Genomic DNA, 16,769 nt, shown 5'->3' with positions numbered 1-16,769 from the left:
CTGAACCAAATGCTGTATATTTGACATGCATAGAAACCAAACTAAGATGTGAAACAATATATTGTGAAGACAGTAAATAAAGTACAAGAAAATAATAATGAATATTCCAGCTGGGCCAGTCTTCAATTTCTTAACCACTTACTCAATTCAGGCCACATAAGAAAGGTTGTTTGGTCTTTATTCATTATACAGTGGAACCCTGTTGAGCTCGAAGAGTTTTCTTCTTCTTCGGCCATGTTCTCTTAATAATGCACACACTTGGTGGTTGATTACTTTTCCCGTTTCTTTTATTGTTAACAACACAGGAGGGGAAAACCATACATTACTTCAGCAGTTCGCGCTTCGGAACAACAGGAACAGGAAGTGAAGTAATCTATAATCACCAAAATAAAATCCTTTTCAAAATAAAATGACAATCAGAAAACTTCTTTCACAACATAAAATAAATTAATATATTTACTCATGAGAACACAAATCTAACACCCCCCCTTGTTCTCATGCTGCTAGCCCATAGCATCTTATGCATTTCCAAAGAACCATTTTTGAAACTTTCTGAGTCTCACTCTTGTAACTGGTTTTGTTAGTATGTCTGCAGCCATTTCTTCTGATGGACAGTGTTCAATGCAGATTTTCCTTTCATTTACCGCTTCACGAATGAAGTGATATTTCACATCAATATGCTTTGACCTCTGTCTGTTCACTGGGTTTTTACTCAACGCAATGGCCCCTTGGTTGTCCCCAAACAGTTTAGTACATGTGTACCTTTTTCTGTCCATGCCGTTTAACAGTTGGGTTAAGTACATGCTTTCCTGAGTAGTGGTTGCAAGACCAATGTATTCAGCTTCACATGTTGAGAGTGCCACTGTAGGCTGTTTCTTTGTTTTCCAAGATATTACTGGTCCCTCTTTAGTAAGTGCAAAACAGTAGCCTGTTGTACTGCGTCTGTCTTTTACAGAGGATGCCCAGTCAGAGTCACTGTAAGCAATTAGATCTAGATTCTCACTGCTTTTCTTAAAGATCAGTTCAAAGTCATTTGTGCCTTTTAGGTATCTGAGGACTTGTTTTGCCATTACTAAGTTCTCTCTCGTGGGTTGAGCTAGTGTTTGAGATAGTCTGCTAACAACCCAGCTTATATCTGGTCTCGTACACGTCATGGCATATATCAAACTGCCCACTATTTCTCTGTACTCTCTTGAGTTAACAGTCTCATTTGCATCACTTCCTCCACATGTAGTAGTGTCCGTTTTTAGTTCACACGGTGTGGATCTGGGTTTGCATTCAGACATCCCAAAGCGTTCCAACATTCTTTGAATGTACCTCTTCTGATTCATCCTGATTTCATTCTCTTTTTGTATAAACTGTATCCCAAGAAAACTGGATATTTTCCCCAGGTCTTTCATGTTAAACTTTGACCTCATTGTTTCTTTGAATGTGTTTAACAAGTTAGTATTGCTAGCCGCAATGATCAAGTCATCTACCCAGATGATAACGAGTAGAGTTTCATGTCCAATGTCCTTTCTGTATACACAGTGATCAGAAAGGTTTCTTTCAAAGTCATTTTGTTCAAGGTAGTCATTCAAGAGTTTGTACCAGTTTCTACCTGATTGTTTTAACCCGTAAAGGGATTTCTTTAATTTGTACACCAAGTTTTCTCCTGACTCTGTTTGCTCAAAACCTTCTGGTTGTTCCATGTATATTTCTTCCTCAATGGGAGCATGCAAATATGCAGTTTTAACATCCATTTGGTGGATAATAAGATCATTCTGGACTGCTATTTGCATTAGGGTTCGCACAGATGTCATGTTTGCTGTTGGTGCAAATGTCTCTTGGTAATCTATTCCTTGTGTCTGGTTGTAACCTTTTGCTACAAACCTGGCTTTGAATATTTGTCCTTGTTCATTTTCTTTGAGGGCGTAGACCCATTTTCCTCCAATGGTATTTCTACCAGTAGGTAAAGTAGTCAGTTCGAATGTGTCATTCTCCTTCAGAGAGTTGATTTCTTCTGTCATTGCCTGTTTCCACCTTGGTGCCTCTGGTGACATCAGCGCCTCTTTATAGGTTTGGGGGATTCCACAGGTTGCTCTGTAACAATAATCAACACTTACAGGGGTTTCATTTGCTAAATCTTTGCAGTTAGATGTGTAATCCTCTAAATATTTAGGAGGTTTCCTTTCTCTGTTAGGATAGCGCTCAGTTTGGTTTTGCTCATCACCCTCATTTCTTTCTATGTCAGGGTTTGGTTCATTTGTGTTGGTTTCCTCTTCTCTAGGAGGTATGTTCTCTGCTGCATTTTCATTTTGTTGTTCTGTACTTTCTTTTAAAGGCACTACATGTTCATAAGTCTGAATTTCTGTGTCATATTCATCAGTCTGTGTTTGTTGTTCAACAGTGTTCTTCTTGATAAATCTCACGAGTCTGTGTTTTGACACTTTTCCTGTGTGAGGGTTATAGACCAGGTATGCTGGGCTATTTTTACTATAACCCACAAATATCCCTTTTTCACATCTGGGATCAAGTTTCTTGTGATCATGTATGTATGCATAACAGTCTGACCCAAATATCCACAGTTTTGAGAGATCTGGTCTTTTCCCTGTTAACATCTGATACGGTGTACTTTTAGTCCTGTTACTGTAGCATCTGTTGCGGGTGTGTGCTGCATTTTGGATGGCGTAAGGCCATAATTCTTTTGGCAGCTCTTTTTCTAGTAAAAGACACCTCCCCATTTCAAAGAGAGTTCTCCATTGCCTCTCAGCTGTGCCATTCTGATGGGGAGAATATGGCGCAGATGTCTCATGCTTTATACCCTTTTCCCTTAAAAGAGACTGGAAGGAACTGCTTGTGAACTCGGTGCCATTATCCGATCTAATGCACTTAACACTGCCGTATGGTGCACAGTCAGCTAGAAACTTTGCTGTGGCCTCTGTGGTGTCACTTTTCTGTTTTAGAAAGTAAACTGACACTGCCCCTGAAAAATCATCTGTAAATAATATAGCGTATTTATGACCACTTTGGCCACTAGGTTCAATGGGGCCCGCTAGATCAGTGTGCACCAACTGTAATGGGTCACTCGCTTTTGGGTCGCTTTGTCTGTTTCTGTTGTTAGTGAATTTCCCTTCTGTACACACATTACAATCTAACATGCCACTGCCTGTGATTTTCATGCCATCTACAACATCGGGTAGCTTTAACACATCACTAACATTACAATGTCCTAAAATTTCGTGCCATGTTTTCACATCACAAGCCAGATTAACAGTGTCACAGGACATCATGTCATTGTATGATGTTTCATTGTTTACCGTTTTCAAATAGTAGAGTCTGTTGTATTCTTCGATGGAGAAGACTGTCCCATCTTTGTTCACCAGTTCATTCTGTCCCTTCTTGAAGATCACCTGTGCTCCATAGTTTGTAGCTGCCTTCACTGAAAATATGCTCTGAGGGTAGGATGGGATGAACAGGGCGTCTCTCAGTGTGATGGTGGTACAGTGTCCTTGTATGTCCCGTAGAGAGACGTTGGCATCTCCCCTCTTGAGTGCGACGTTGTTTGTCCTGGATCCATCAGCGAGCTCCATGTAGTGTTTCTCAGGATCAAAAGTCTCATCAAACTTTATGAACTTGTTCTTCTCTGTAATGATGTGTGAAGTAGCACCACAGTCCACCATTAGTCCTTCTCTTATTATGTCAGTAGGCAGAAGTCTTTGACTAACTTTAAATACAAAAGTCTGCTCTTCTTTCTTGTCCTCTTGTTTTACTACAGTTAGTTTCGCATCATCTCTGTATTTGGTTTTTCTTCTACATGTCTCATCACTGTGTGTCGAGCTTCTATGGTAGCTACACCACTTAGGTGTTCCCTTTTGGCGACAATCTTTTACAAAATGTCCTCGGTTTCCGCATCCATGGCAGGTGATTGATGTTAAATCAACCTTCATCACATTATCCGCTTTTACTTTGTTGTCGAATTTCTCGGTTTCCTCATAACTTCGTAGGTTGCTTTTGAACTGTGTGAATGTTAAATCTTCACTGCTTTGAGTTGTGTGAATAGCAAATGGCTTGTAAGCTTCAGGAAGCCCCTTTAGAATCATAGCGATAATAAGTCCATCACTGATGACTTCTTTTGCATTTCTTAGGGAGGTCACTGCTTTTTCAGCCCGGATAATATAATCTGTCACTGTCTCATCTGGTTTCTTCTGTAAAGACGTCAGCTCTGTGTACAGTGCGATGATTCTGGACTTGCCTTTACTATCGTAGTGGTCACGTAGTATTTTTAAAGCTTTTCTTCCGTCGTCAGTCGCATCTCTCATTACCAGTGAAAGGCTTTTATCATCAAGAAACTGTATCAGTTCAGCGTAGCATTCAGCGTTCTTCTCTGCATCTGGGTTAGTGGCTGATAATATAGTGTCCTTTAGACCAATGATCCGCATGTGGCCGAGAAACTTTGCCTCCCAAAGTTCGTAACTGTTTTCGTCTCCGTTGAACACTAACCTCTGCCATCTTCCTCCTGTTGTGTCACGCCTGGGCCCATAACCTGTTGAGCTCGAAGAGTTTTCTTCTTCTTCGGCCATGTTCTCTTAATAATGCACACACTTGGTGGTTGATTACTTTTCCCGTTTCTTTTATTGTTAACAACACAGGAGGGGAAAACCATACATTACTTCAGCAGTTCGCGCTTCGGAACAACAGGAACAGGAAGTGAAGTAATCTATAATCACCAAAATAAAATCCTTTTCAAAATAAAATGACAATCAGAAAACTTCTTTCACAACATAAAATAAATTAATATATTTACTCATGAGAACACAAATCTAACAAACCCCGACTTAAAAAATTAATTCGTTCCCGAGGGTCTTTCGTAAGTCGAAAATTTTCGTAAGTCGAAGCACCCATCGCGCCTTTTGAGTAAGGCGATGCTGAACGATAGGCTATAGGCTAATTGCTAACTAGAACAACAATACGTCGTTCAAGTGGAACAGCGAAGCGCAATTACGAAAGGCAAGGGGTTGTCACATGATTCGGAAGGCATTGTGGGGATTGTAGGCTTAGCCAATCAGAGCCAGCAGATTTTATTACACGGGCAGAAATATTGCCGTTCAGCGCCTTCGTAACTTGAATTTTTCGTGACATGGGGTATTCGTAAGTCGGGGTTCCCCTGTATACATAAAAAAAGATCAAAAGTATACAGATAAATCGTTTCCCAAAGTGAAAATACTCATCTATAGATGAAAATTTAAAGCTGAAATTATTTACTGTCTACAGACAAGTTTCCTTCTAAGTGCATAACAACATTTAAAAACATATCAAGTTGTAACAATCACGTGAGAGTCCAGCAGCAGGTGGAATAAAGAGTCTTGCTTAACAGCTCTAACAAAGGGACTTACAGCTCCTCAGGTCACACATGTTGAAAAGACCACATAGATTAAACAGCAACATGCATTTGAAACATTGCAATGAACAGTTATGTTTCTACTTAATAAAGCCTGGAAAACACAAACACTTATGCAACATCAAATAAGGCTTTTAAAACATGTATCATGTATAATAGTAAATATACTGCTGGCTTTTTCTAATCTAATTCATAAACAATTAATGTCACCGATGTTAATGAAGAGCATGTGTCTCCAGTGTCAGCCTGCATGATTTCCTTGTTAATGCTTGGGTGAAAAACAGCATATTCCTTGTCTTTTTTTTTTTTTTTTTTTTTTTTACAACAAATGCGTAAAGCAGTGTACACAATCATTAACCCAAGCTTTACCGGCAAGCAGGTTTTCATTGAGGAGATCATGTTTTACACAATCAGTAAATGCAGAGGCTGGGATTACATGCATGTGACAGTTAGATATGGCGGTAAGACTATCCTATCCAATGCTCCCCCCCCCCCCCATTTACCCTCTATCTAGCTGTAATTTTTTTTCATTTAATTTTAATAATTGACAGACATTCTGATACACGGTGTTCATTCTTCATTGGTTTTTGGTACTAATGTAGAACAATGTGTACAATTTAAGCTGGAATGTAAGTGAGTGGTGGCTGGAACCGTATTTGCTGATCTAGTGGTATCCACCTTCTATAAGTCTGTTACCTAAAATGTTGAACAAGGGTCATAATGCTTACGTAATCAATCATGTTTAGGAAATTATGAGTGTTCGACTTCATGGTCTTTTTGTGGCAGTTCGATTCAGGAGAAAGACACAGTACAACAAAAAAGGTGTCTGATCTTTGGGGAGGGAAGACTTTAGGGAACTATAACCAAAGAGAATACCGCGCATCGTTATCTGGCCTTGGACTAAAGATAATTTCTCATACGTGTCATTACGATAATTAAAGAGTCCAGAGTGCATTCTGTATGGCAAGACTAAAGTAAGGAATTTGGAAACACAACTTCCAGTGCAGGGGTAAGACGTTGTCCTTTCTGGACTGTCCCTAATGATGGACTTTTCCGTCACAGTGATTTGCTTGCTCTTTGAAACAGCTGTCTTAGCAGATAAATCCAATGCACATTTTATTGTTGTACCTCAGGAAAAAAGCTTTGGCTGATGTAAATCAGCATAGATCATGGCAGCTAATTAAAGCATATACAAAAGGACACTTGTGTAAATCGAATCAAGTATTTTGCTGTCATTATTACTTTGAAATTATTTTAAAATCAGTAATGTTTTATTTGTGCTTTTGAGTATTAGGAAATAGAAATGAGAGATGCTGTAGCTGTCATAATGCACGTGGACTAAAATGCAATAAAAATCGATATGGCTACAGTTTCTATACATATATTAGGAATAACAACGTATGCCTCTTTTAGTTCAGTACAGATAAAAGCAGACCTTTGGGGGCTTAACAATGTATTATTGCGTCATGCAGTTTAAATCACGGATTGCCCCTTTAAAGACAAGTTAATTTGGGGAACTTGGACAACAATTAAAACGGCGCGAGGTGGGAGGGATGGTTTAGTAGTTGAAACAAAAGCTCTGCTTAAGAAATGCCCACTCCAGTCACCATTTCATTTTTCTTAACTCTGGCCCACTGTGTGAACCCTGAGCCGACAGAAACCAGTAAGATGACGGACTATGAAACTTCAACGGCTTTCCTCGGAGAGTGGGGATGTTTCCAGCAGCAGGTGTTTTTCCTCCTTTCTTTGACCGTCATCCCTAACGGTTTGACTGGCCTTTCCACGGTGTTCCTAGCCGACACGCCGTCCCACCACTGCCTCATACCCGCGCAACTCAACCTCACCCCCGCGTGGAGGAACAGCAGCATCCCGCTGGAGCAAGAGAGCAGCCAAGGTGGCGCGTTGGTGCGCAGCAGGTGTTCCAGATACAAACTTGTTGATATCCTCAGTTTCTCTGAAAAAGGCTTGCTGCCCGACGTTGATGTGAATCTGTCTACTGTGCCGAAAGAAAGTTGCTTGGACGGATGGGAGTATGACCAGAGCATCTACATTTCTACAATCATATCGGAGGTATATATACACACCTTTTTTCTAAATGCGGAAAAGGCTGCTTCTGCTTTTATGCTGAGGTAGAGCTAGGCGACTGTGTATAGCCGTATAGGTTAAATGTTGTGATATACAGGAAGTGTGTTAGCTAAACTCGTGTTATTATGGGAATTCATCACAAAGTCAAACAAGATGTGGCAACATTTTCTCAAATAACACAAAATCTCTAATTCGTGGAAAACTGGCCCTAGGTTGTGTGGTTTACAGGAACAATGCTGTTTTATGCTTTTAGATTGTTGTTTAACATCTGAAACACACTGGGCTGTTTGTTTTTTCTTGAAGAGAAAACAACAACAACAACAACAACAACAACAGTGTGTTGTTGTTGTCTGCACTGTATATAGCGTGTGATCTGCACTGTATATATCTTCTATGTGTTTTTTCAGTGGGACCTGGTTTGTGATGAAAGCTGGAAGAAACCACTGACTTCTTCTTTCTTCTTCTGTGGAGTTCTCACCGGTTCTTTCATTTCAGGACAGCTCTCTGACAGGTTATGGACAAGATAGCTTAATTCAGTTAAATTCTACTTATTATTATCAATTTTTAAATTCTAGTCCTATGCTTCAAAGTTGAGCTAGAGTACTATTGATCTACTGAATGAACACATGTGGAGTAATGTGACCTAGCACATCTAATCTAGTATTTACTGAGGAATAGTTTTTTAAAAAAACTTTTATGCCCAGCTGTATATTAATATAGCTAATCCTACCACAATATGTGTTAGATATGATATAGAAATAAATGCCCTTAAGCTCATATCTATTGCTACAGAACTAAGCTGTTGAACAAAAGTCACTGCATACAGTAGGCTAATCAGGATGCTCAAGTTAATTATACACTTTTCATTCCACAACTCCGTGTCACAGCATCAGTGAATCACAAAATGATAAAATTTTGAGCCGCATGTTAATCATCCAGATTAGTTTTTTAAAAACACATAAATTTATATTTATTAGCAAAACAGTGTCAAACCACATGCTACAAATGTTTTACCACGTGTCCTGATACTAAACTGGTCAGCTTCCAGTCGAGACCAGCTATCTATAGCTCTGCTGTACTATGAAACAAAAAAAATAAAACAAGAAAGGACCCTATGCAAGGCAAGATATCTCTCTTTTCAAACTATTGCAAGTATTGCAAAAAAAAAGAAAAAAGAAAAACAGGCCTTAGAACAAATTTAGATGATTCATAACTCATTGCATTTTGTTTTTATTGAAAGCAGCTCTTGCATAATCCCTCACAAAGTCTAAACACATTTCCAGCACAACTCAGAAGCCAAGTTGGGTTAAAGGGGAAATCCATTGTTACTCATTAGAGTAAGATTTTTTTTGGGGGGGGGGGGGGCAAACTTAAATAATTAATTGTTTGCTTATGTCTCAGAAAACCACACAATTTCAGACTATTTCATTTGTACTGGACGGAAGCTAATGGCTGGGGCGAGGATGAACTATCCAGTAAAGTTGCTGTAAAACAAAATTGTAATTAAAAAGAAGCAAAGAGATGCAGTGTCAGGGGATTGGTCAGTCTATATGGTATTGGTAGTCATTAAGTGCACATGTCATCTCATTGAAGTACACGTAGAAAAAAAGAATATATGAGACCTTATTGTTGTTGTGAATTTGACTGACTCTCCCACTTTATAAAACATGCTGATTTGTTCAGTCTTGCTGTATTTCAATTTCAGGTATGGGAGAAAAATAGTTCTGTTTGCTACTCAGGCAATTCAGACGGTATTCACATTGATCCAGGTCTTCTCTCCATCTTGGACGGCGTTCTGCGCCCTGTTCTTTGTCGTTGGTGTGGGCCACATTTCCAACTATGTGGCTGCGTTTGTGTTAGGTACTCTATTCAAAAGTTTTCAGATATGTTTTTTATAATACAAAACTTTTATGTAATGTAACTTGTAATTTGAATGTTTTTTATTTATTTATAATTTTCCAAGGAGCGGAGATATTAAGCTCATATGTGCGGACTGTTTATACCACGGCGGGTGTGAATCTGTTCTTTGCTGGGGGCTACATGCTTTTGCCGTTCTTTGGTTTCTTCATCAGGGACTGGAGGATGCTCCTCTTAGGCATTTCACTGCCTGGCTTCTTCTTTGTGCCTCTCTGGTGGTAGGTAGGTGTGTGTGTGACTGTACATGTTACGGTAACTGATAATGCACAGCTGTACATCTGGGGAGTGTTAGGATTTTTTTTTAGGGTATTATTTTCCCTTGGATCCTTTTTAATGAAGCCAGTACAAAATATTGACAAAACATTTACATGATGTCCTGACTGCGCTTTCTTTGGTTTGAAAAGACTGAGCCTCTGTTTCTGCCCCCTCTTTTGTTTAATGAAAAAGGTTTATCCCAGAGTCTCCTCGGTGGCTACTCTCTCAGGGAAGGATAGAAGAAGCTGAGGCCATAATCAGAGACGCTGCTAAGAAGAACAAGGTGGAGCCTCCATCAGTCATCTTTAGTCTCTTGCAGGTGAGACCTTTTTTTGGGTGCAGTGCTAGAGAAGCGGCAGTTCTTTTAAAATATTTAGGGAAGACAAAAATGCCTTATCTGTCAGTGTTTTCTCTGTAACTGAAAATCTGTTACTGTCACTACACAAATAATTTAGAAAGAAGGCTGTTTTACTGGAGACAGGATTGCTGTTTTTCATTTGTTTTCAGAAATCACTTAGACACTATAATATTAATGACTGAACAAGATAGTAAGACGGTAAATATTTCTTCTTTTCCAGGAAAATTACAATGCATACACCTACAATTAAACCATGTCACTATGTTTTTTAATGTTCCAACTGAATTTTCAGTATTTCTAGGTGAAAGGGCAAGAAGCATGAACCTTTTCAGGTTCACTGCTCAGTGTGCATTGAGAGGTAATCATTTACTGTTTTCCTGTTTTCTGCATGAATGAACGTTAATCTGGCGGCTAACAGACAGACATGTTGTCAAGGTTCAATTAACACCTTTCCTTCTTGCACTCTTGCACTGGATAATGTGCCTTTTAACTATTGAAGGAAGTCGACTTTAATCGACAAGGAGTTTTCAACTTGCTGAAAAGAACACCAAGCACTGTTATATTGTGCTTGAGTACAGCTATACATGTGTTATGAGCCTAAATGTGCATAGGTTAGATAGGTTAGCTGGTAAATGGTTGAGTATATGGTTAAACCTGTAAGGCCTAAACTTTAACAGCAGTTGAACAAAAGTGTCTATTGTGTAAGAACTGATTAAACCTGTAACTGCAAATAAAGGTAAGTTTATGAAAGAAGCTGTGAAGACAACATGTTTCTTAATATTACCTTGGTTTTTGTCTACCTGAATTCACTTCATAGACAACTGTCTATTAAAAATGAAAGACACCATTACCAAGAAACTGAAAAGAACCCTTAAATCCAAAAAAATGGTAGATTTCCGAGATTGAAACATGAAATAAATCAAACTGTTAATTGCAGTAATAGTGTTCATTGTTAAAAAAAAAAAAAGATCACATGCTTAATAATGGAAAATTACCAGTTGAACTCTACAAAAGAACTTTAAAAAGTGGGTCTGTTTTTTTCCACAATGCATTCCTCCATTCAGATGACCTCTGTGTTATTTTTTTCAACTTTGGTTTCTTGAACTCTATTCAAGAAACCAAATTGCCACATTCATGAACTTTATCCTGCGCAGCAATCTCTCCCCCTTAGAGATAATGTACCCTTTGCATGGGTTACAAAATGTTGCTTTTTTTTCTCTATCTGTTTATTGTAACTAGGTCTAGAACAATATAGACGTCCAATGTCTTTATGGATGCACATTTTTTTTAATTTTTGTGAACAGATCTGCTAAAAAATGTGTAGAGTTAGCATTTATTTGGTGTCATTTCTGGAAACTGGGAGTGGATTATGGTGGTTTTTGAGGGATTGTTTTTTTGGGGGGAATAAAAAGCTGAATACTTGACTGCTGTCTGTTTCAAATTATAAACATCTGTCTCAAGCAATCCATGGGGATATGATTAGCTTACAAATGTGGTATTACTGCAAATGGCAGTATAATATGCGGTTTAGGGGATATAAATGCATTCCCTCCCCCAACTTTATTATTATACACATAAATATTGGCTCATTTAAATTAAAATCCTCACATTTGAATATACTGTACACACACACACACACACACACACACACACATATATATATATACATATATATGGAAAATCTGACCCTGAACCCACAAGCTTCTCTCTCGTTACATTACTTCCAGACTGATGGCTCTGCTTGTTAAGTGTTTGTTATTCCACATGCATCGATGCCCTGCAGGAACAACTTAAGCCTGAGAAGAGAAGGGCCCACAACATCTGTGACCTGCTTCGTTCTCGAAACATCCGCTGGATCTCTGTCACGCTGTGGCTGATCTGGTGAGTCCCTGCTGTCCCACCTGACCCTCACATTTGGTACCGTGACCCTACACACACAGCTACACACATTCAAGCACTCACATGTAGGCATAAACACACACAACTGCTCACATTCACATACAAAGTTTTAACCTGTTCATGCATCACTTTAACCACATGTCAGCCTGTTTCACTAACAACAAATAATGACCTGTCGGGTGCTGTGAAGCCTGCAACTAAGATCAAAATCAGGTTTTGCGTAACTGCACAGTATGCCTGTATTCGCCCTGTGCACGCTTCCTTGCTGAGTCCGAAAACAGATGCAGCTGCATTTCTGTTTGATCAGGAAACAATTCAATCTAGCTTTACACAGTTAAGTCTTTGCTAGTGGATAAGATTATATTTTTCTTAACCTCTGAAGTTAAAAATATTAATATGAAAATATTTTTAGGATGCATATCCTGAAAATATCAATTGGAATAAATATGTATTCACACATTGCATATTACAAATAACTGACTTATAAAACTCAAATTTTTCATTTCTCTTTCTATTAAAAACTTGTTTTGAGTGCTTTAGGGTTCCTGTAGGGGAAACCCAAGATAAGGTTGAGTTGTGGTTCTTGTTTGGCTTGCTGTTATAATATTTAGCTAGTCACCTTGTATATAAACGGGCGGCTGTGGCTACAGTGTAGCTTGCCATCACCAGTGTGTGAATGTGTGTGTGAATGGGTGGATGACTGAATGTGTAAAGCGCTTTGGGGTCCTTAGGGACTGGTGAAGCGCTATACAAATACAGGCCATTTACCATTTACCATAAACTAAAAAATGGACAAAGACTGCAATGGTTTCTATCTGCTTTGAAGTTGTGGTTTTATGTGTTGCAGTCTTATTATTTTAGCCAAAATTGTCAATTTTTGGACGTTGATGTGCTAAACAAGCTAGCAATGCTAGCTAGCTTGGTTAGCAAGGCATATCCATACACATTATAGATGCATTGCACACACAAAGATACCTGTTAGTTAGTGTTAACATACTAAAAAAAAAAGAATTTCAGTTCAGTGACTTTAATTAGCTTAAATGAAATGTGGCACAGAACTGGGAACCTAGAGCTGGGAACCGAGTTTAAAACATAGATGTAGCTTGAAAAAATGTTGCCAATACAAAAGTGACTGAAGCCTACATTCTTCAGAAATCAATGGATGAAGTTGCAGTAGCTGCAGCCATCTTAAAACTGTCTCAGTGTAACCATGTTCCTTATCTGCCATAACTTTGAGGCTTAAGGCAACTTTTGAAAAAAGACAAAAATAAAACTAAGTCCCCTATCAATATAAAAGGAAAAAAATAGCTCTAGGTTTATTTTGTTTCTTTCTAGGCATAAAAACTGTAAAGTACGGAAGCGTGGAGCAGCCACCCAGGCAAAAGAAAAACAGAGCTATATCATGTTATAACGTGAGAAGTTTATTGTTCTAACAATATACTTTTCATGTTTGTACAATATACTATCACGTTAGTACAAAATACTTTTCACGTTTGAACAACATAATATCACGTTATTACAACATACATAATTATCATGTTTGTACAATATAATATTTATATTGTACGAACGTGAAAGGTTTTTGTTATAACGTGATAATTATGTATATTGTAATACTTTATAGGATATTGTACAAACATGAAAAGTATATAGTTAGAAAAATAAACTTTTCACGTTATAACGTGATATAGCTCTATTTATTTTATTTTATTTTTTGCCTGGCTGGCAGCTCTATGCTTCAGTAGTAAAGTACTTCAGGGCTTTTGATGCCATTATCAACTGACCCTAGAAAATTTCATCTTGGCTTTGTTTTTCAGCACTTGAAGGAACCACTTGGACACTCACTAACTGTGTTTATCTGCACTTTTAAAAGTCAAACAAAATTCTAAAATGGATGTTCTTAAAACATTATGAAGCTCTAAAAAGCTATGACAAACTTATGTTACACCACCTAAAATACTAGATTTAGCCTTTCATCTATACCACTTCTCACTTTTAGTGGAGGTTTTGTAGATGTTGCCATCACAACATCTACAGCAGGGGTGCCCAATCCCGGTCCTCGAGAGCTACCGTCCTGCAGCTTTTAGATGCATCCTTGTTCCCACACACCCGAATCAAATGAATGGCTTGTTATCAGGCCTTTGCCAAACACGATGGCATGCTGAAGAGGTAATCAAACCATTTGATTCAGCTGTGTTGGAGTAGGGATGCATCTAAAAGCTGCAGGATAGTAGCTCTCGAGGACTGGGATTGGGCAGCCCTGATCTACAGTGTCAAACCACCAAAAAACTAAAGTCTGTTGTTGATACAATGTTTCGTTATGTTTCTGACTACTTTGTAGTGCCATACTATTGAGATGTACAGAATAAGGATACAAAAAGGACACTTTATATCCTCACAGGAACACCTTGACCATTGCCTACTTTGCTGTTTCCCTGAACACGGCAAACCTTCATGGGAATGTGCACTTCAACTGTTTCCTGTCAGCTCTGGTGGAGATACCAGCCTACATTTTGTCATGGACTATGTTTCGCTGGTGTTCCAGACGGCTGACTTTGTCCTCATCATTGTCCATGGGAGGGTTGTTTCTGCTACTCATTCAGCTTATTCCAACACGTATGGCACTTAAATGTTTTGTTCAAAACTGATTTATTATAGCTGTAATTTCTGGCAATCTTTAACTAGTTTTTTTATATCATTATATATTATGTTCACATGTTCTATTTTGAGTGTTGTTCTCATATTTATTGATTAAGTACAGTCATTTTCAATCTTTTGCAAAACTATACCGCTGTTTGAACAAATAACTTACATCAAACCTCGAACAATTTAATGTGTTTTTCCCTGTAGATCTGTTCTCTTTGGCGATAGCACTGGAGATGATAGGGAAGTTTGCAGTGACGACAGCGTATTCTTTGGTCTACGCCTTCACAGCTGAGATCTACCCAACTGTGCTGAGAAATACAGCTCTCGGTGCCTGTTCTATGGCCTCCAGAATAGGAAGCATTACTGCTCCGTTCTTCATTTACTTAAGTAAGGATCTTCTGTCCTCTCTTTAAAGTTGTGTTAATCACTGGTCATAAGGATGAAAAAGAAACACATTTAAAGTGAGGAGAACATATGCTAAGCATCCTGCCATTACATCTAGCTTATTCTTAGTTTCTCGTTAAATGAAGATGTGTTTATGCATTTCTTTTCATCTATTTTAGTAAATACTCTGTCACAGGGCTTGATCATTTAGACGTTCAGAGTCAGATAACTTGGCATTTTGAAGTTTGGAGTTAAACTAACTCCTCAAGGAAACCAGACCACACACGTCCAAGGAGAACATAGCAACTTAGAAATGTCCCAACTAGAACTAAACAACAAGAAATACCACCAGCTGAAGTATAATAGAAGACTTGATTAGCAATCAGAAAGGAAACAACAGCCTTCAGTTAAAATTTACAAGTTTCTTAGCATTTAAGGGATTTTTTTTTTGTAACCATTGTAGGCAAGGTTGCTTTTGACTTTCTTAACTTCCTTTGATATGTTGCCACAGGAAGCTATTCCGTTTCACTGCCTTACATCCTTATGGGAAGCCTTACAGCCTTAGCAGGGTTGCTGAGTCTCCTGCTGCCTGAGAGCTTTGGAATGCCTTTGCCTGAGACCATTGATCACATGCAGCACTTTCCCGGGTAAAGAAAGAGTTTCATTATAGAGTGAGATTAGGTAAAAATATTATTTTGCTATTTTTTTCAGTGTAGTTTAAATTCACAATTGTTGTAGTTTGGTAGTTTTACTTTCCGGTGTTATAAAGAGGGGCCAATCTTTCGATTTTTAATAGTTTTAAACATAAAGTTTAAATTTCTTTTTTCTTGTATCACAATTTTATGCCATTATATTTTTTTTTTCAAAAAATGTGTTTGCTTAAATTTGAAAGATTACTCTTTTACCCAACTCTGTTAATTTTTGGTGTGTTATTTAGTTCACAAGCTCAAATACATTTGCCCTTTGATTATTTTTCACAACAGCTAAACTGAATGCGCAAAGATTAGATTCTTGCTTGTTTAATAAGTAATGTCTATTTGCATATATTGAAAACACCCTCATCTGCCCTGCATCTTGCCTACATGCAGTTAGTATCAGGGATTATCGTCATGTAATATATATTTCTCAATATATTTGTCATAGCTACAATTGTGTTTAATCAGAAAAGGTAAAAAAAAAACTATGATAAAAAGCTCACTGCATAAAAGACTGACTGTGCTTTGCTGTCATCTTGACCATGTCTATATGTCTAAATGCATTGAGTTGCTTAGATATATGTGTTCATGAGCAGTTGAACCTATTGAAGTGGACAGTGAGTGTATGCAATATACTGAAATGATAACCAAAACAATTGCACCATAGTTTACAATATTTTATTGGTGTCACTATCATTTAGTAACTCGCAAATTTACCCAGATTCGCCCAGTCTGGTCAGCCAATCCCATATAACAGATATTAAAACATTTAGTGGGAATCAGATAATTGTTTGACAAGTGTTTCCACTTCCTCTTTAGTCCAGGACAGAAAATCAACAGAAAATGCTTGATTATGACTTTATTTTTTCTTCCTTCTCTGTAGATGCTGTCAGAGAAAGCCTTATACTCTCACACACATGAGAGAAGAGGAAAATGCTCCTGAATGAAAGACTACATAAACAAGGAGAAAAGTGAAAATCTGACTTGATTCGAATCACTGGATGAGCAGAGATTGTGTACTCGTTTCCACTAAGTGACCTCTTTAACCCTTTAAGACCTACCATAGAACCAAGTTCGCCAGAGCTTATATTATATTTTTACATGCTGTGGAGCCATTTTTGGGAGCATTTCAAGTTGCTATACATCAATA

The 16,769-nt window shown here is 38.1% G+C and overlaps 2 protein-coding genes across 2 annotated transcripts; one reads left to right on the top strand and one right to left on the bottom strand.

Moving 5' to 3' along the window:
• Nucleotides 1-2,019: 2,019 nt before the first annotated feature.
• On the bottom strand, nucleotides 2,020-4,562 carry LOC146624528 (uncharacterized). Its single transcript, XM_085363458.1, has 2 exons — nucleotides 3,300-4,562; nucleotides 2,020-2,082 (listed from the first exon to the last, which is right to left on the bottom strand). Exons 1-2 carry the CDS (start codon nucleotides 4,560-4,562, stop codon nucleotides 2,053-2,055), a joined length of 1,293 nt encoding a protein of 430 aa, XP_085219584.1. The 3' UTR covers nucleotides 2,020-2,052.
• A 2,408-nt stretch (nucleotides 4,563-6,970) lies between these two features.
• LOC146624527 (organic cation/carnitine transporter 2-like) lies at nucleotides 6,971-16,566 on the top strand. The gene is made up of 10 exons (XM_085364644.1): nucleotides 6,971-7,450; nucleotides 7,873-7,976; nucleotides 9,171-9,325; nucleotides 9,429-9,600; nucleotides 9,830-9,956; nucleotides 11,779-11,876; nucleotides 14,296-14,510; nucleotides 14,745-14,927; nucleotides 15,436-15,571; nucleotides 16,503-16,566. Exons 1-10 carry the CDS (start codon nucleotides 6,971-6,973, stop codon nucleotides 16,564-16,566), a joined length of 1,734 nt encoding a protein of 577 aa, XP_085220770.1.
• The last annotated feature ends 203 nt before the right edge of the window (nucleotides 16,567-16,769 follow it).

This window comes from Diplotaxodon limnothrissa, linkage group LG10 (genome assembly GCF_057381915.1).
Source record: "Diplotaxodon limnothrissa isolate DT_005_m linkage group LG10, D_limnothrissa_male_GT1.1, whole genome shotgun sequence".
Lineage (NCBI taxonomy): Eukaryota > Metazoa > Chordata > Actinopteri > Cichliformes > Cichlidae > Diplotaxodon > Diplotaxodon limnothrissa.
Note: the sequence above shows the minus strand (reverse complement) of the source record. Positions and strands in the feature narration are given on the sequence as shown.

Bases quoted from the DNA above. Each gene is read 5' to 3' on its own strand.
- LOC146624528 (XM_085363458.1), bottom strand. From the start codon at position 4,562: ATGGCCGAAGAAGAAGAAAACTCTTCGAGCTCAACAGGTTATGGGCCC. The intron at 2,083-3,299 runs GTAAACAATGAA...TTATTGTTACAG, and splicing joins GACTCTACTATTTGAAAACG to AGCAACCTGTGGAATCCCCC.
- LOC146624527 (XM_085364644.1), top strand. From the start codon at position 6,971: ATGCCCACTCCAGTCACCATTTCATTTTTCTTAACTCTGGCCCACTGT. The intron at 9,326-9,428 runs GTACTCTATTCA...TAATTTTCCAAG, and splicing joins TGTGGCTGCGTTTGTGTTAG to GAGCGGAGATATTAAGCTCA. The intron at 11,877-14,295 runs GTGAGTCCCTGC...ATATCCTCACAG, and splicing joins GTCACGCTGTGGCTGATCTG to GAACACCTTGACCATTGCCT.